Below are 16,698 nucleotides of genomic sequence, written 5' to 3' on the forward strand. Positions count from 1 at the left end.
TATACAGGCCAGTTTTCTTGAAGATTTATGTCCCGATATTTGGGGCTTTGTCTTATATAGGCACCTATTACCCTCACCCCCGTCCTGATTTTTCGCACTTGCTGTCTGGTCACTAGTGGTCTGGCACTGTTGCTTGCTTGGTGTTGGCTGTGGTTAGACATTGTGGGGGTCTAGGAGGGTTCTTAGCTACGCACACAACAGGGATGAAGACTGAAGATAGAATAGAGCAAGCCCGGTTACCTGCCTGGTACTGGGCTGTGTTGGAGGCAAGTGGGGTGCAGTAGAGCTGCCAGCTGCTATAGGAGGATAACACTGAGGACAGCCCTGCCCTCTGCCTGGTGAAGCTGGGAGAATCCCTACTGAGGGTGTGTGGTTTGGGTGGGAGTGCTATGGCTGGCCTGTGCAGCACTAGAGAGGGGGAAGAGCCCTGTGCCTAGACTCTGGAGCAGGGGGGAAATAGCAGACAGAGGGGATTGAAGCTGGCAAGGGGTGGAGGGATGCCGTGTTTTGTACACAGGTATAGAGTGGAGGGAGCCCTGGGGTTGGACTGTGTGAAGAGCTGAAGCTGTGAGGAGGGTGAGGCGAGCCCTGCGGCAGGTGCAGAGGCTAGAAAAGCCACAGGGAGCAGAGAGCCCTGTGGCAGGTGTTAGCCACAGGGAGCAGAGAGCCCTGGGCGGGGGCAGCCCCTGTGCTCTCTGTAGCTGTGGTGTGAGGAGAGCCCTGGGGTGGCCGCAGGGGCCCAGGGAATCGGTCGAGGGGAGCCTCGCGCCCTACTCTGCGCTGAGGGATGCGGCGCAGGGGGGCGTGAGAGCCCCGCAGCGGGGCTCGGGGGCTGGGAGCGCTGCCCGCCGCTGGGGCTCTAACATGGCTCTCCAGCCGAAGAGCGGCCGGCGCCGCAGCGCCACCTGGCGGGGCTCGGCGGTCTGGCAGGTCACGTGAGGCGCTCAGGGCCTGCTGCTGCCGCCGCTTCCCCCAGTCAGAGCGGAGCGAGCCGAGGCAGAGACGAAGAAACAAGATGGCGGCCGGTAGCGATCCGGAGCGGGACGCCGGCAATTCGGATTGATCCCCCGGCCCTCGCAGTTCGGCGGCCCCCCTCCCCGGCCCGGAACCCTCGCAGGGGGGGGAGCTTCCCCGCAGCTGCCTGTCCGGACTCCGAGCGCCCTCCCCAGCCTTCCCCGCCCCTCCCTTCCCCCCTCGGCCAGCGCCCAGAGATGCGGGGCCGGCGAGGCAGGCCGCCCAAGCAGCAGCAGCCTGCGGCGGCCACCGCTCAGGCGAGCTCCCCGGCTCCGCCCGCCCCACCGGGCCCCATTGGGGGGCTGAGGTCCCGGCAGCGGGGCAGCAGTCGGGGCAGGTGGGCGGCCTCGGCCCAGGTGGAGGCGGTGGGGCCCAGGCCGAGGGGGGTCGGGGCTGTCCAGGCCTCTTCCTCCTCCACCGCCTCCCCCAGAGCGGGCAGCAAGAGGAAGGGCGGCAGCGGCAGCAGCAGCACCCCTGGTGGGGGAGGCAGCAGCAGTAGGGGCAGGGGCAGGGCTGGGGCTGGAGGAGCAGGAGCAGGGGGAGGAGGCGCAGGAGGCAGCTGCAGCAGCCAAGGCAGGGCTGCCTCGTCCAGGAGGAGCATCAGCAAAGTGGTGTACGATGATCATGAGAGTGAAGAGGAGGAGGAGAGCGTGGTGTCCGAAGAGGAAGAGGAGGGGGACCCCGAGGATAACCAGGACTCCGAGGAGCAGGAGGAAGAGGAGATCATGGAGGAGGACGACGACGACTCCGATTACCCCGAGGAGATGGAGGATGAAGATGATGCCAGCTATTGCACTGAGAGCAGCTTCAGGAGCCACAGCACCTACAGCAGCACCCCAGGTATACAGTCAGTGGGATGTACTGTAAAAGAAGGAGAGGGCACCCCACATGCTCCCTCTAGGTTTGCAAACACACATTCACAGGGGAGGGGGAAGGCAAGCAATAGTAAGGGATGCCTGCAAGTAGACACGGGGGGAGAGAGGCATGCAAATCAAGTGGTGCTGGTAACCACACAGATGCGTTGAGAATGAGAAGGTGCTCATAAACTCTCACATGGAAGGAGAAATAATATGTGCACTATAGGGATGCTATCAGACAGAGAGAGAGAGGACTTGCAATTACATAGACGCATACTACACCAGAAAGTGTTCACAAACAGTGGCGAAGGAATTGTATAGAGCATCCAGTGGTACTTTTATAAAGGAAAAAATATGCATTCATACAAAAAGGGTCCTTGCAAATACATATAGACAGGGATGCCTGTAACATCAAGTTCTTCTTGTAGACATAAGGAAAGGAAGTGCATGCAACATGAGGTGTCCTCCAGAAATTAAACTCTGTGTGCCTTGCAGACATGCATACAGTATCTAGTGGCCACAGAACACAACAAGCTTTACTAGAAGGAAAAGGAGGTGCATTGTTCAAAATGGAGATTGCATTGTTGCAGTTTGGGGGAAAATTCACAGGGTTTCATTGCACTGGTTTAAACCCAGTTTTAGTTACTGGAATGTTTTAAAAAAACCCACATCCAAACATTGAACTGAAAGTGGTAAAAATGGAAATCAAAGGTGAAGTAGGTTTAAGTCTTCAGAACGCTTGCCTTTAAACACTGCATTTATTTTAAAATGTGGCAAACTTTAAAACTTGGTTTATTAATTAGGGGTTTGAGGCTCATTTTGATTATTTGGATTTACAGTTTATCTATTTTAATTATAAAATGTATTCATTCTACATCAGTAACAAATCTGGGCTTCTTTCAAGTTTTTAAACTCTACTCTCCTTTTTTCCCATAATTTGCTTTATTATAGGAGTTTTTGAAGCTTAACTCAAAAATTATGATTTGTCTAGATTTGCACCACTTTTTTAAAATTTAGGGGTTACTTTCATTCCAGTAGAGTTTAGGCTTGACCTTTTTTTTTTTTTTTTTTTTTAGGTCCTGATTCAGGGAGGCATTTAAGCCCAGGCATAAATTTAAATTAACTTGTTGAATTGGGCCATAGATTGCAAGAGTGTTTACCTAAGTTTTTAGGTATGGGGAGAAAAACAGATAGCTTGTGTGAATTTATTGTACTTAATAAAATAGCTCTGTGGTCTTGTACAACTTATAGACAACTTCTGAGAAGGAGAAAAAGAAGTTCAGGTTGCTAGAACATGTCACTTGTTTTAATTATTTGCCTACTTAATGGACACATGCAATGGGGATGCCATTATGTGGCTTTCAAAACTTCTAAAGGAGTAGAATTATTTTTAAAAGGGCACCTCTTTCATATCCTAAGGATTCTAAATGCGGTAGTTTTTAAAAAGAAATTGCAAGGCAATTTAAATGTAACTGCCAAAGAGAGATCATCTTTTGGAAAATGGATTTTAGTTCACCTGTAAGGATAGTACTTTGATCAGTTTGATGACTTTCAAATAGTTCTTGTTTAAAGATGAACTCTTGTACTAAGTTAGACCCAAGCACTGAAAGTTACTATTCTGCATTTTCTTAACTGTTACGTTTCTATTTAGTTATGTGGGAGCTTTTCGTAGTTACCCACCTTCTCCTGTTCGGTCAAGGGAAGAATTTGTTTGCTGACTTCATAGGCTTATGCTGAGAAATATTTTGATGCCAAAAATCCAGATGTAAGATCCATTTTACAGAATACAATATAGAAATACTCAAGTCTTGAGAAAAAGTACCTAAATTAAAGAGAGAGCTTTGGGCACGTGTGTGTATTGTCACTGTATGCATACACACGTATGTGGTATTTAAGTGCCTACTACTAAAATAATAGTACACTTTATAAGAACTGGTAGAATTATAAATGTATGTGCTTATTTGAGTTTAAATCTCAAATTTAAAAATGTGTACATTTAATGTTGTCTTTTGAGGTATCACATATATAGACCCCATACTTGTTGCTGAGTTGCCAGTTATATTGTAGCATGGCTGGTATTTTAGCGGTATGCTGAAAGGCTTACTTTTTAAGTTACTTAAATAATTTTGAGCCTTAAGTTGCTTCTCAAATTCTTATCTTCAGAAAAGAAGCAAGTGATGACTAATGTTGCTTATTGCAGTTGATGAATAATAAAATACCAACTTTTAGTTTGACCAGCTGTAAGTCTGTGTCCAGTTCCTGCTGAACAAATACATCTATCACAAAGACTGCCACTTACAGGTAGCAGTAACTGACATCTTAATCTCATCAGATCCTAGAAGTGATTTGGGAATGGAACCTGAACTCCCCTTTCATTGGAGATGTGGTCCTATTCACAGTTGCAGCATTTTTGCAGAGATGTGTGAGAGGAAATTATGATGCTGCTGCCTGTGCTGTGCAGACAATTTAAGTACAGGTGTCAGTCAAACACTTCTCACCAGCCTTATGTGGACACTTCAAGCAGAAATCACATTCAGTTTACCTGAATGAGAGAGATTTTTAAACTTTTAAGAATTGTATTCTTATATTGAAAGATAACATCATGGTGAATGTCCCTAGAACATAAGAACGACTATACTGGGTCAGACCAAAGGTCCATCTAGCTCAGTATCCTGTCTTCTGACAGTGGCCAATGCCAGGTGCCCCAGGGGGGATGAACAGAGCAGGTTATATCAAGTGATCCATCCCCTGTTGCCCATTTCCCAGCTTCTAACAAAGAGAGGCTAGGGACTCCATCCCCGCCCATCCTGGGTAATAGCCATTAATGGACCTGTCCTCCATGAATGTATCTAGTTCATTTTTATACCCTGTTATAGTCTTGGCCTTCACAACATCCTCGGGCAAGGAGTTCCACAGGTTGTCTGTGCATTGTGTGGAGAAAAAAGGGCTTCAATTTTTTTGCTCTACTGGAAAGTTAGTGATATCTCTTGAATGTGCATATTGGAGTATCTACTACTTTTGATGTTACTTGAATTTTAAGTTTAGGAAATAAAAAAAAGTCTTAGGAATATCATTATGGCATTGATATAAAGCTTGACAATTACTGCAGTCAGATTCAGTTGTAAGCACAACCATTATGGCTACTTGTTGCTTCCAAGGGATGCGATGTTTTTCTTTTGCTGGGGGAGCAAGCATCAGTCGTGGGACTTTGATTAGTTCAGCTAATTTACTGTAGTTTGACACACCCCTGAACCAGGTATCCCTACTCTGTTACGCCTTTGACTTCCATTATTTTGGCAAGCAAATTTTGAAATAGTTATCCTTTGTGTTCTGTATTTCAAAACATTGTTGCCACCACCTGTCCACTGTAACCTTTTACTTTAAGCTTGTTATGATGTAATTATGCATATCCAATACTTCAGGTACGTTGCTTAATTTAAAACCACATGTTTAAGCACGCCGAATGGCTAGGCAGCAGTTCTGCAGAAAAGGACCTGGGGGTTACAGTGGACGAGAAGCTGGATATGAGTCAACAGTGTGCCCTTGTTGCCAAGAAGGCCAATGGCATTTTGGGATGTATAAGTAGGGGCATTGCCAGCAGATCGAGGGACGTGATCGTTCCCCTCTATTCGACATTGGTGAGGCCTCATCTGGAGTACTGTGTCCAGTTTTGGGCCCCCCACTACAAGAAGGATGTGGAAAAATTGGAAGGAGTCCAGCGGAGGGCAACAAAAATGATTAGGGGACTGGAATGCATGAGTTATGAGGAGAGGCTGGGGATGTTTAGTCTACGGAAGAGAAGAATGAGGGGGGATTTGATCGCTGCTTTCAACTACCTGAAAGGGGTTTCCAAAGAGGATGTTGTCAGTGGTAGCAGATGACAGAACAAGGAGTAATGGTCTCAAGTTGCAGTGGGGGAGATTTAGGTTGGATATTAGGAAAAACTTTTTCACTAGGAGGGTGGTGAAACACTGGAATGCGTTACCTAGGGAGGTGGTGGAATCTCCTTCCTTAGAAGTTTTTAAGGTCAGGCTTGACAAAGCCCTGGCTGGGATGATCAAATTGGGGATCAGTCCTGTTTTGAGCAGGGGGTTGGACTAGATGACCTCCTGAGGTCCCTTCCAACCCTGATATTCTATGATTCCCGAACAGTCAGTCTTATCTTACCCTCCGTCTCAATTATTTTCTCCTTGTCCCACAAAACCCTGGGAAAGCAGTTGGTTCTTGCAGCATGTCTTAAAATCAGGGTTTTGGCTAAGTCAGAGAATGAAATGTCAGTGTGGCTGACAAATTATTCGAAAGCACTGGATTTGTGAAGAGCCAGAGGACTACGTATAAACACTTCATTAAATTTCTTGACTTGGATTCTGTCAATGTGAAAGTTAATGCAGCTATAAGCCATCATTATTTCCTTCTGAAACGAGTCACTTTACCAGAGTGCTCTTACTTTTGTAGCAGAATTATTCTATTGGAGAATTATAAGTGTTGCACATCTCTCAAACTTTTTAACTGTTTGTAATTTTTATTGCATAATATTCTTTTATGTCCCAGGTTATTTAAATGAAGGAGAGTTATTTAAATGGGGAGTTACTTAAATGAAGGCACTAAGGTTTGGTATTGAGGTATGTAAACAAAACTTTACTGATCGTGTCTGCACTGTCGGAATATTCACACAGCACTGACTAAACTCCTGAGGTCTTTACCCAGCATGCACTGGGCTTTAAATAAAACCTGGCATGGCTTCTCTTGAGGCAGTCTCTAACTGGTGGTTTAATTATGTAGAGGAGATGTCACCAAGATATCATGCTTATTATGAAGGAACACAAGCGATGATTTGACAATCCTAGTGAGAAGTTTGTGCAAAAGAACAAGTGAATAGGTTTGTGCCTAATTGTGTTGCGTTGACTTGCAGCTTTTACCAGAAAGGGGAGAATTTGCATGCAGCTTTTACCAGAAAGGGGAGAATTTGCATGCCAGCTCAAGAATTCCTTAAAAATCCATTTAAAATAAAATCCTAAACAATTATGGTCTATTTGCATACATTTTAAAAAGGAGCATTCTTTGTGTGAATAGTTGGATCTGGACTCCTTCTTGGCTTATTAGCAGTTGAATATTGTGCCATACCAGCTACCTTGTAACTTTCTTCTAGTTCTGCAGTAAGGTTTCAAATTTGACCTATGACCTCAGTGTCACATGGTATTAATATACAAACAAATAATTATTATAATTGATGAATATACTTTTTGGTGGATTTTCTTGTTTTTTTCCATGGAGAAATTTAAATATACATTATTCTAATTCCTAAATTAAGTCTACATATGGTGAACATAATTGTAGCTCCACTAATAATAAAGTAAAGCTGTCAGTCATCCTAAATTGCTGAAAAAGTAGCTAAATTGCATTAATCCTGTACATTTTCAATTTTGGATCCCTGGGTTGAAATTTTGCTTAGATGATAGGTGACTATGAGTACCTCTCAAATGGCCACACTGTACTTAAGTATTGATACAGTATATCTCATACTATTCACCAGAACATTTAAAAGGATGCGGGAAGTAGTTTAGGAAATGACATCATCTTTGTAGTTGACTAGTATTTAGAGGGATCCATATAGTTTTCATGCAGATGGTCAGGTTTTTAAGAAACTAAACTTATGTAAAACCAGCGTGTATCTGCTTGTTTCAGAAGCAACTAACACCCACTGTTTTTAGAAGTGTGCTGATATCCTTGATGCTCAAAAAAAAAAAAAAAAGCCACAATAACTTCAAATTCCATTTCACAGCAGTGTAAGTGGTGGGGAAGGGAGGGGTGTATGTTTGGGTCAGGTTCAGTGGCTCTCAGGGGAGTGCAATATTCTATAAATCATAAATTGAGCCCAGAAAATGATGCTCAAGCTCCAGTCAAAGGACCATATTCTGCTGTCTCATCCCTGCTGTCTGTGCCACGGTTCTACAAACAATTTGGTGTGTGGTGTTTTATAGGAAGCTGGTACAATTTCTGTGGCTAATCTTGATTTCTTTTTCAAGCAATATAAGGAAACTGAAAAAAGGTGCACCTTTTGCATAGCAACATCCAAACTGGTCCCATAGTTGTGAGTAGAGCTGGTCAGAAATTTTTTGACTGAATGTTTTTCTGTCGGAAAATGCTTATTTGTTGAAACTGAAACATTTTTTGGAAACATGTCTCGGTGTATGAAATTTCATTTTGAAAGAAAAATTGAAAAAGTATTTTGGTGAGGTTGAAACGTTCCATTTCGACCTCTTTGGAATAGAATGATTTTCCCTTTCAGAATGACTTCTTTGTTTTTTTATTATATAATATAAAAATGTGAAATAAAAAGAATGACCCAAAACAATTTTTAAAAAATTATTTTACAGGAAATATGGTTTTTTAATTTTCTTTCCATTTTGGATTGAAAAAACCCTCAAAATTGCGAATTTTCCTAGATATAGAAAATCTAGTTTGTGCCTAGCTCTAGTTATATCATCTCTTCAAACTATGAAAAGTTCTGTGGCACAGCACTTTTATCTGAAGCTTGGATAACTCAAAATAATATATAGTGTAGCAATCAACTGATCTTTAAAACTGCCTCTTTTCATATCTGTTAAAAACAAATCTTTAAAAAAAGGTTCTCTTTGACTAAGCGTGGCAATGTATTGAAAAGTGAGAATGCCTACTAGGTAGGAGCTGAGGAGAGCACCTGTTTCTAGGGAATCCTCATGCCTCCAGAGCAGCACATTATTAATTGGGAATAAACCTTCATGTTGAAGATGCTCTGTACAGGCCCTAAATCTGGAAGAAAATCCTGGTTTTATTTTAGTATGTAACTAGTCTGACTGGGTTATGTATGCATTACATTGTTTGAAAGATTCTGTGGGAACTGTCACCAAATACAAACAAGTAATCTCTCCTCTTCTTGGAGCTGCAAAACTCTTCACCTGCTAAGATCTGAATACTGAATTATGGGCTTGGGTTGTTTTTTTTATTGTACAACCTGACGAGGTCCTTTTCCTAATAGGACAGGGAACATCCTTTTGTTCCATGTGCTCTTTTATGTGTCTCCTGGCCTCTGTAAAAGGTGATGATATAACACAAAACCCTGAACTGAGGTCTTGGCAGGTAATTGAAGGAGGATTCGCAAAAAGAAAAGGAGGACTTGTGGCACCTTAGAGACTAACCAATTTATTAGAGCATAAGCTTTCGTGAGCTACAGCTCACTTCTTCAGATGCATATCGTGGAAACTGCAGCAGGCTTTATATATACACAGAGAATATGAAACAATACCTATTCCCACCCCACTGTCCTGCTGGTAATAGCTTATCTAAAGTGATTTCCAGCACAAATCCAGGTTTTCTCACCCTCCACCCCCCCACACAAATTCACTCTCCTGCTGGTGATAGCCCATCCAAAGTGATAACTCTTTACACAATGTGCATGACAATTAAGCTGGGCTATTTCTTGCATAAATCCAGGTTCTCACATCCCCCCCACCCCCATACACACACAAACTCACTCTCCTGCTGGTAATAGCTCATCCAAACTGACCACTCTTCAAGTTAAAATCCAAGTTAAACCAGAACATCTGGGGGGGGGGGGGGTAGGAAAAAACAAGAGGAAACAGGCTACCTTGCATAATGACTTAGCCACTCCAAGTCTCTATTTAAGCCTAAATTAATAGTATCCAATTTGCAAATGAATTCCAATTCAGCAGTTTCTCGCTGGAGTCTGGATTTGAAGTTTTTTTGTTTTAAGATAGCGACCTTCATGTCTGTGATCGCGTGACCAGAGAGATTGAAGTGTTCTCCGACTGGTTTATGAATGTTATAATTCTTGACATCTGATTTGTGTCCATTTATTCTTTTACGTAGAGACTGTCCAGTTTGACCAATGTACATGGCAGAGGGGCATTGCTGGCACATGATGGCATATATCACATTGGTGGATGTGCAGGTGAACGAGCCTCTGATAGTGTGGCTGATGTTATTAGGCCCTGTGATGGTGTCCCCTGAATAGATATGTGGGCACAGTTGGCAACGGGCTTTGTTGCAAGGATAAGTTCCTGGGTTAGTGGTTCTGTTGTGTGGTATGTGGTTGTTACTTACATTTTACCTGGCCTGGCTGTTCCTATTGGCAAGGAAAGTTAAGGGGAAGATTTTGGAGGAGAGAAACTAAAATTAGTTGAGAGCTTTCTGATCTAGCAGATGCTGGAAGCAGCTCCTATTGGTCTCGAGATCATGTTTGGTCAATTTAAGGCATGGCAGTAACTGTCTTTGGTGGAAGTAGAGTTTAAACCTTCCCTTGACTTCTGATTGGAATTCAATTTGTTGGTTCTTTATAACTTTCAAATTGGTTTTGGACCTGGTTAGCTGAGAGATTGCTTCTCCTTGTGTGACGCTACTGCATTTGTGGTTAGCTGGAATACACTCCGTTTAAACAAGAGGGGGCTTCTGAGAAGGCCTTCTCCATGAAGGTCCCTCCCACTGGAATTTGTTTCTTTCCTGCCCACCAGAGCCCACCTTTGTTAACTTTCAGGATCTGCTGCAAAGGCCATCTCTTCTAATACATTTAGAAGTGGCAGTATATGGGATATAAGATACAGCTTGGTTTTTGATTAACAGGTGAATAATTGAATCATTTAGTCTTTATTGTATTTGTTTTACAATTAAAATACACAATAATTAACTGGAAAAGTGCTCACAGACCTAATGGGTGCTTATTGTGGGTTATAAAATAAAAGAAATAGGGATAAGAATGGGCACAGTGACACAGATATATGCAATGTAATTGTAGCTGTGTTGGTCCCAGGATATTAGAGGGACAAGTGGGTGTGGTAGTATCTTTTCTTGGACCAACTTCTATTGGTGAGAGAGACAAGCATTCAAGCTACTCTTCAGGTCTGGAAAAGGCACTCCCAGCATCACAGCAAAATGCAAGGTGTGCCAAACTTTGTTTAGCAGCCTAAGTAGTCAGCATATTTTGCAATATGCTTGCAATATGCAAGGGACCATCTAGGGTAGAGTGGCCCATTAACACTTCTGTAGTCATAGGACAAAAAGAGAGGGTTAGTGGGTTACAGATCGTTGTAATAAGCCATAAATCCACTGTCCTTTTTTCAGTCCACGATTTTTAGTGTCTATCAGAGTAATGAATTTAAGCTCCTAGGCTCATCTTTTGAAAGTATTGTGCAGGTTTCCTTTGAGGATGAGGACTGATAGGTCAGATATAGAGTGATTGCTTTGTGAAGTGTTCACCCACAGGTGATAGTTGTTTTTTGTCTTTTCTCATTTTTTGGAGGGTGTTGGTTTGAGAGCATAGTGAGTGTCTGGTGTCACTGACATAGTTGTTGTTGGGGCATTTAGTGCAGTGGATGAGATACACCACATGTTGTGATAGGCATGTGTGGGATCCATGAATCTCGAAAGGTGTGTTGTGGATGTTCGTGGGAAAAGCAGTCGGGGAGGGAAAATTCTAAAGGACCTTGTAAAGTCAGTTGTGGGCTTGAAAAACCTTTGAATGCCCTCTTTAAATAAATATTCAATTTTCCTGTTATTGGAATGAAGATTTCTGAAGTCCCAAATCCATGCATTTGTTAGTATTGAGTTACATGTTATCTAATATCTAGGTTTATGGGTTGAATCCAGCCCAAGGAAGCAGTGACCAAAATTGTTGGCTGCTTGCTAATTGTTCACTGTAAAATGAGTTTGATCTCTGTTCCATTCCTGTTTGGTGAATTTTGTGATGTAGATGTTTATCCATCAAAGTTGGTACTAATGGACAGCTTTGATGATGATCTCAGCAAAAATAACAAGGATTAAGTGGTAGAGAGTGCCCCTTTATTCCTAGATCTGAACTGGATGTCATGGTGGGGATTGGTGAAACATATTATACTGGTAAAAATTCCTTCCTACCAGTAGAATTGTATACACAATAAGGGGTTGCACTAAGTTAACAACATTTTTTTTCTGTGCTGCACCAATAAACCGTAAGTCTGCCTCTCCAGTGACAATCCCAGATTCCTCTCATACATTACTCATACTGAGGGTTGTGAGGATCGAGCCTCTATATTACAAAATGTCATTCTTGGATTGAGGATTTATTTTCTAGGGGCCTCCAAAAGTTCATTAGAACTTGTGGCTGTGTATAGCTTAAATTTAGAAAATCTGTTGGCATAGTGACCATACCATGCAGCCATCTCTTGTCATTTTGTTAAAAGAATTTAAGAAATTTATAGTACGTGGCTGCAGAATTCTTATACAGCTTCTGTGTCGAGCAGTTATAAGTGTGTGTTTGTCAACACACCAATTATCTTGATGCTTCAAGTCAAAGCTTTCTGATCTGGGCATATTAGATTTATATGAATGCTCTTTCATTATTAATACTTGAATAATTGGTGCCTCATCAATTACATGGTTGTATTTAAAACTAAAGAATAAACAGTCTCCTCAGTCAGAGAGTAGAAAATGGGAAGGGGCTGCTAAATCAGGCTTTCTCATCTGGAAACTGCTGCTGAGCGGTAGGGTCTCATGCATACCCTAGATCACTAGAAAGCCATGGAACATGAGTTGAGCAGGAGTGGAGTTCTGCTCCTGCTTTGATTGGGCTCACCCAGAATGGCCTTGCTGGTGGGATTTTGATTCAGGGACTAGGTGAAAGGGTATGCATGAATTGTGAAAGGATGCATTACTCATGAAATAAAGTCCTGCTTCTTTGTGGGAACCAAAAGTATGAATAGTATGACTCTTTAAGTGTTAGGTTTAAATTTAGACCCCATCAACTTGAAATCTAGCCAACTAAAATAAAAAATGAAAAGTAGTTTCAGGTATTACACCTGCTTCTGAGTCCTTCTGACAATTTGTTGTGGTTTTTACAATCACGTTTTCTTTCTTTTTTTAAAATATTCCTTTCTGTTGCTATGTGAGAGAAAACAGCTATAAACTGACTGTAAGGGAAATAGCGAACTTGAAGTGGTACATAGAAGTGGAGTAAATCTGACTCTGATGCATATGTATTGGTGACATCAAAATAACCATGCCCCATGCATGTATTTCAGTGTGTAATTGTTATGAACACAGCTGTTAGTGTGTACATGTGATCTGATTTTTTTAAATCTTTTAATAAAGCTGAAGAAAGAGATGTCTAAAGTCATGTCTGCATGAGAAAGCTACACCAGTTTAATTTATATTGGCTTTTGAACAGTTTAAACTGATACACACCTCTGTGTGGACACTTTTTTAATTCAGTTTGTGTGGTTTATTTTAGTTTAGCATTAATAAAGTTAAACCAAGCGAAGCCTAGTTTTAAACCAAAATAAGTGTCCACACAGGTTTGTACTAGTTTAACTAAATTGGTTTAAAATCTTACGTTTAGTGTTGGTGTAACTTTCTTAAATAGACAAAGGCTAAGGCCTGTCTGCATTTAAAAAATAGATCGACCTAGCTACATGGCTCATGACTGTACAAAATGTTGTGCCCAGAGTGCTGTAGTTTTGACCTAACCCCCAGTGTAGACATGACAAGTTAGACTTTTTTAAAAAAAGTAAATTGTCAAATCTCAGTGTCTGAAAACTTAACCATGGAAGACATCTTCAGAAAAAAGCCAAACAGTTTTGCAAGGCAATCTTAAATCTCAGCCCAAAGGGAAGCTTTTGGGGAGATGTGTATACTTGAAAATAATGGGTTATAATGTAAATGCTCCCTCTGTAGTCATATTATTGTTAGAGCTGTCCAGCAATTAAAAAAAATTAATTGCGATTAATCGCCTGATTAAACAATAATAGAATACCATTTATTTAAATAGTTTTGGATATTTTCTACATTTTCAAATATACTGATTTCAGTTACAACACAGTACAAAGTATACAGTGCTCACTTTATATTTATTTTTATTACAAATATTTGCACTGTAAAAAACAAAAGAAATAGTATTTTTCAGTTCATCTAATACAAGTACTGTAGTGCAGTCTGTTTATCATGAAAGTTGAACTTACAAATGTAGAATTATGTACAAAAAAAGAACTGCATTCAAAAATAAAACAATGTAAAATTTAGAGCCTACAAGTCCACTCAGTCCTACTTCTTGTTCAGCCAATCACACAGATAAACAAGTTGCTTTACATTGCAGGAGATAATGCTGCCCACTTCTTGTTTACGATATCACCTGAAAGCAAGAGCAGGCGTTCACATGGCATTGTTGTAGCCGGCGTTGCAAGATATTTATGTGCCGGATGCACTAAAGATTCGTATGTCCCTTCATGCTTCAACCACTGTTTCAGAGGGCATGCATCCATGTTGATAATGGGTTCTGCTCGATAACTATCAAAGCAGTGTGGATCGACGCAAGTTCACTTTCATCATCTGAGTCAGATGCCACCAGGAGAAAGGTTGTCTTTCTTTTTTGGTGGTTCGGTTTCTATAGTTTCTGCATCGGAGTGTTGCTCCTTTAAGACTTCTGAAAGCATGGTCTGTACCTCATCCCTCTCAGATTTTGGAAGGCACTTCAGATTCTTAACCTTGGGTTGAGTGATATAGCTATCTTTAGAAATCTCACATTGGTACCTTCTTTGTGTTTTATCAAATCTGCGGTGAAAGTGTTCTTAAAATGAACAACATATGCTTGGTCGTCATCATCCGAGACTGCTATAACATGAAATATATGGCAGAACGAAGGTAAAACAGAGTAAGAGATATACAATTCTCCTCCAAGGAGTTCAGTCACAAATTTAATTAATACATTTTTTTTTTTTTAATGAGCATCATCAGCATGGAAGCATGTCCTCTGGAATGGTGGCTGAAGCATGAAGGGGCATACGAAAGTTTAGCATAACTGGCGTGTAAATACATTGCATGCCGGCTATAAAAGTGCCATGCAAACACCTGTTCTCACTTTCAGGTGCCATTATAAATAAGAAGCGGCCAGCATTATCTCCCGTAAATGTAAACAAACTTGTTTGTCTTAGCAATTGGCTGAACAAGAAGTAGGACTGAGTGGACTTGTAGGCTCTAAAGTTTTACATCGTTTTGTTTTTGAGTGCAGTTATGTAACAAAAAAAATCTACATTTGTAAATTGCACTTACACGATAAAGATTGCACGATAGAGATGGTACTTGTATGAGGTGAATTGAAAAATACTATTTTGTTTGCCATTTTTGCAGTGCAAATATTTGTAATAAAAATAATATAAAGTGAGCACTGTCAACTTTGTATACTGTTGTAATTGAAATCAATATCTTTAAAAAAGTAGAAAAACATCCAAAATATTTAATAAATTGCCATTGGTATACTATTGTTTAACAGTGCAATTAAAACTGATTAATCAAGATTAATTTTTTGAGTTAATCGCATGAGTTAAATGCGATTAATCGGCAGCCCTAATTATTGTTCATCTCTTAGACTGAGAAATCCATGTGATTAATGATGTATCCAGTTGAAGTCACAAATCAAAATATCCATATTCTTAAAGTAAAATATCTTAAATTACTTTTGAAAAATTGGGACTTCCCTGAGATTCTAAAAGAAGAAATAAACTGAATTCGGATTTTGGAAAGTTGAATCCAACCATTGTTGCAGAATTGTACTTCAGAATCCAAGCTTTTATTTTTTATCTTTAAAAGCCTTTTTCTTTGAAAAAGAATTTGAATGTAATAGCTCTGAGAGTTGGTAACTGCACTATCCATCTCAATGGAATAATTCCAAAACCTATAGATGATGCTTATCAGAATCATACACACAAATATAATGTGGTTGTGCCATGGTCCAAAACTCTTCTCTTGCCACGGAAGGTGCCAAAAGTCCCAGGTTCATCCTCTTCAAATGCCCAACTTCTCAGCTTCACCAGTAACAAATTCTGCAGTGTAATTATGTATTGTCAGTACAAAAACATATATAGAATATTGTAAATATGGGATGGTGTAAAATTGAATTTAATATCAAAATGGGCTGTGGTACTCCTGGTTTGATTTCATGTGTAATCATAAATTAATTTTAGTTTAAATGAAGCTGCCACAGTGGTGCAGAATTTAGGAACAGTTTACCCAGAAAGTACAGATTCTTCATTAGAGACTAGATTATTTGATTTCTTTTCTGTAAAGTTGTCGTTCTTTTTCCTGACTTATTGTTATTACAGTTCTGTGCTACATGTACTAACAATAATACGTTTACACACATGTAACATTATCTTCTGAATATTCCAGTGCATCTTGTCTTCTGTGTCTGTCTCATAATCTTCAGGCTTTGTGAGGGAGGATATAACACCAACCATATTAACAAATAGTATAAAAGCCCAAGATTGGCCTAAATACCATGCAGCTAAGCCAGTCATATAAGAAATGGCTGGGTATTGTTCTTTCCTAAAATGTTCTGCAACTTTTGTATGCTTTTCTTGCCTGGTTCTGGAAGCCACTCTGTATACATTGCTGAATTACTCAAAACAAAGTGAAAAGGAATACTTGTGGCACCTTAGAGACTAACCAATTTATTTGAGCATGAGCTTTCGTGCTTCCGCCGACGTGCACGGGCTGAAATTGTGGAAAAGCAGCATCACTTGCCCCATAACCTCAGCCATGCGGAACGCAATGCCATCCACAGCCTCAGAAACAACTCTGACATCATAATCAAAAAGGCTGACAAAGGAGGTGCTGTTGTCATCATGAATAGGTCGGAATATGAACAAGAGGCTGCTCGGCAGCTCTCCAACACGAGTTTCTACAAGCCATTACCCTATGATCCCACTGAGAGTTACCAAAAGCAACTACAGCATTTGCTCAAGAAACTTCCTGAAAAAGCACAAGATCAAATCCGCACAGACACACCCCTGGAACCCCGACCTGG

General features: G+C 41.0%; 1 protein-coding gene across 9 annotated transcripts in view; it reads left to right on the plus strand.

Moving 5' to 3' along the window:
* Positions 1-951: 951 nt before the first annotated feature.
* The window catches only part of BPTF (bromodomain PHD finger transcription factor), a 92,556-nt gene continuing 76,809 nt past the window's right edge, over positions 952-16,698 (plus strand). For 8 of the 9 annotated variants that reach the window (XM_073310727.1, XM_073310729.1, XM_073310726.1 and 5 more), the window contains exon 1: positions 952-1,854. In XM_073310727.1, the coding sequence (XP_073166828.1) occupies positions 1,212-1,854 (643 nt within the window). In that variant the 5' untranslated portion in view covers positions 952-1,211. The remainder of the gene's footprint in view (positions 1,855-16,698) is intronic. The other variant, XM_073310725.1, reaches the window with a different exon arrangement.

The sequence above is a fragment of the Lepidochelys kempii genome, chromosome 14 (assembly GCF_965140265.1).
Source record: "Lepidochelys kempii isolate rLepKem1 chromosome 14, rLepKem1.hap2, whole genome shotgun sequence".
Taxonomy (NCBI): domain Eukaryota; kingdom Metazoa; phylum Chordata; order Testudines; family Cheloniidae; genus Lepidochelys; species Lepidochelys kempii.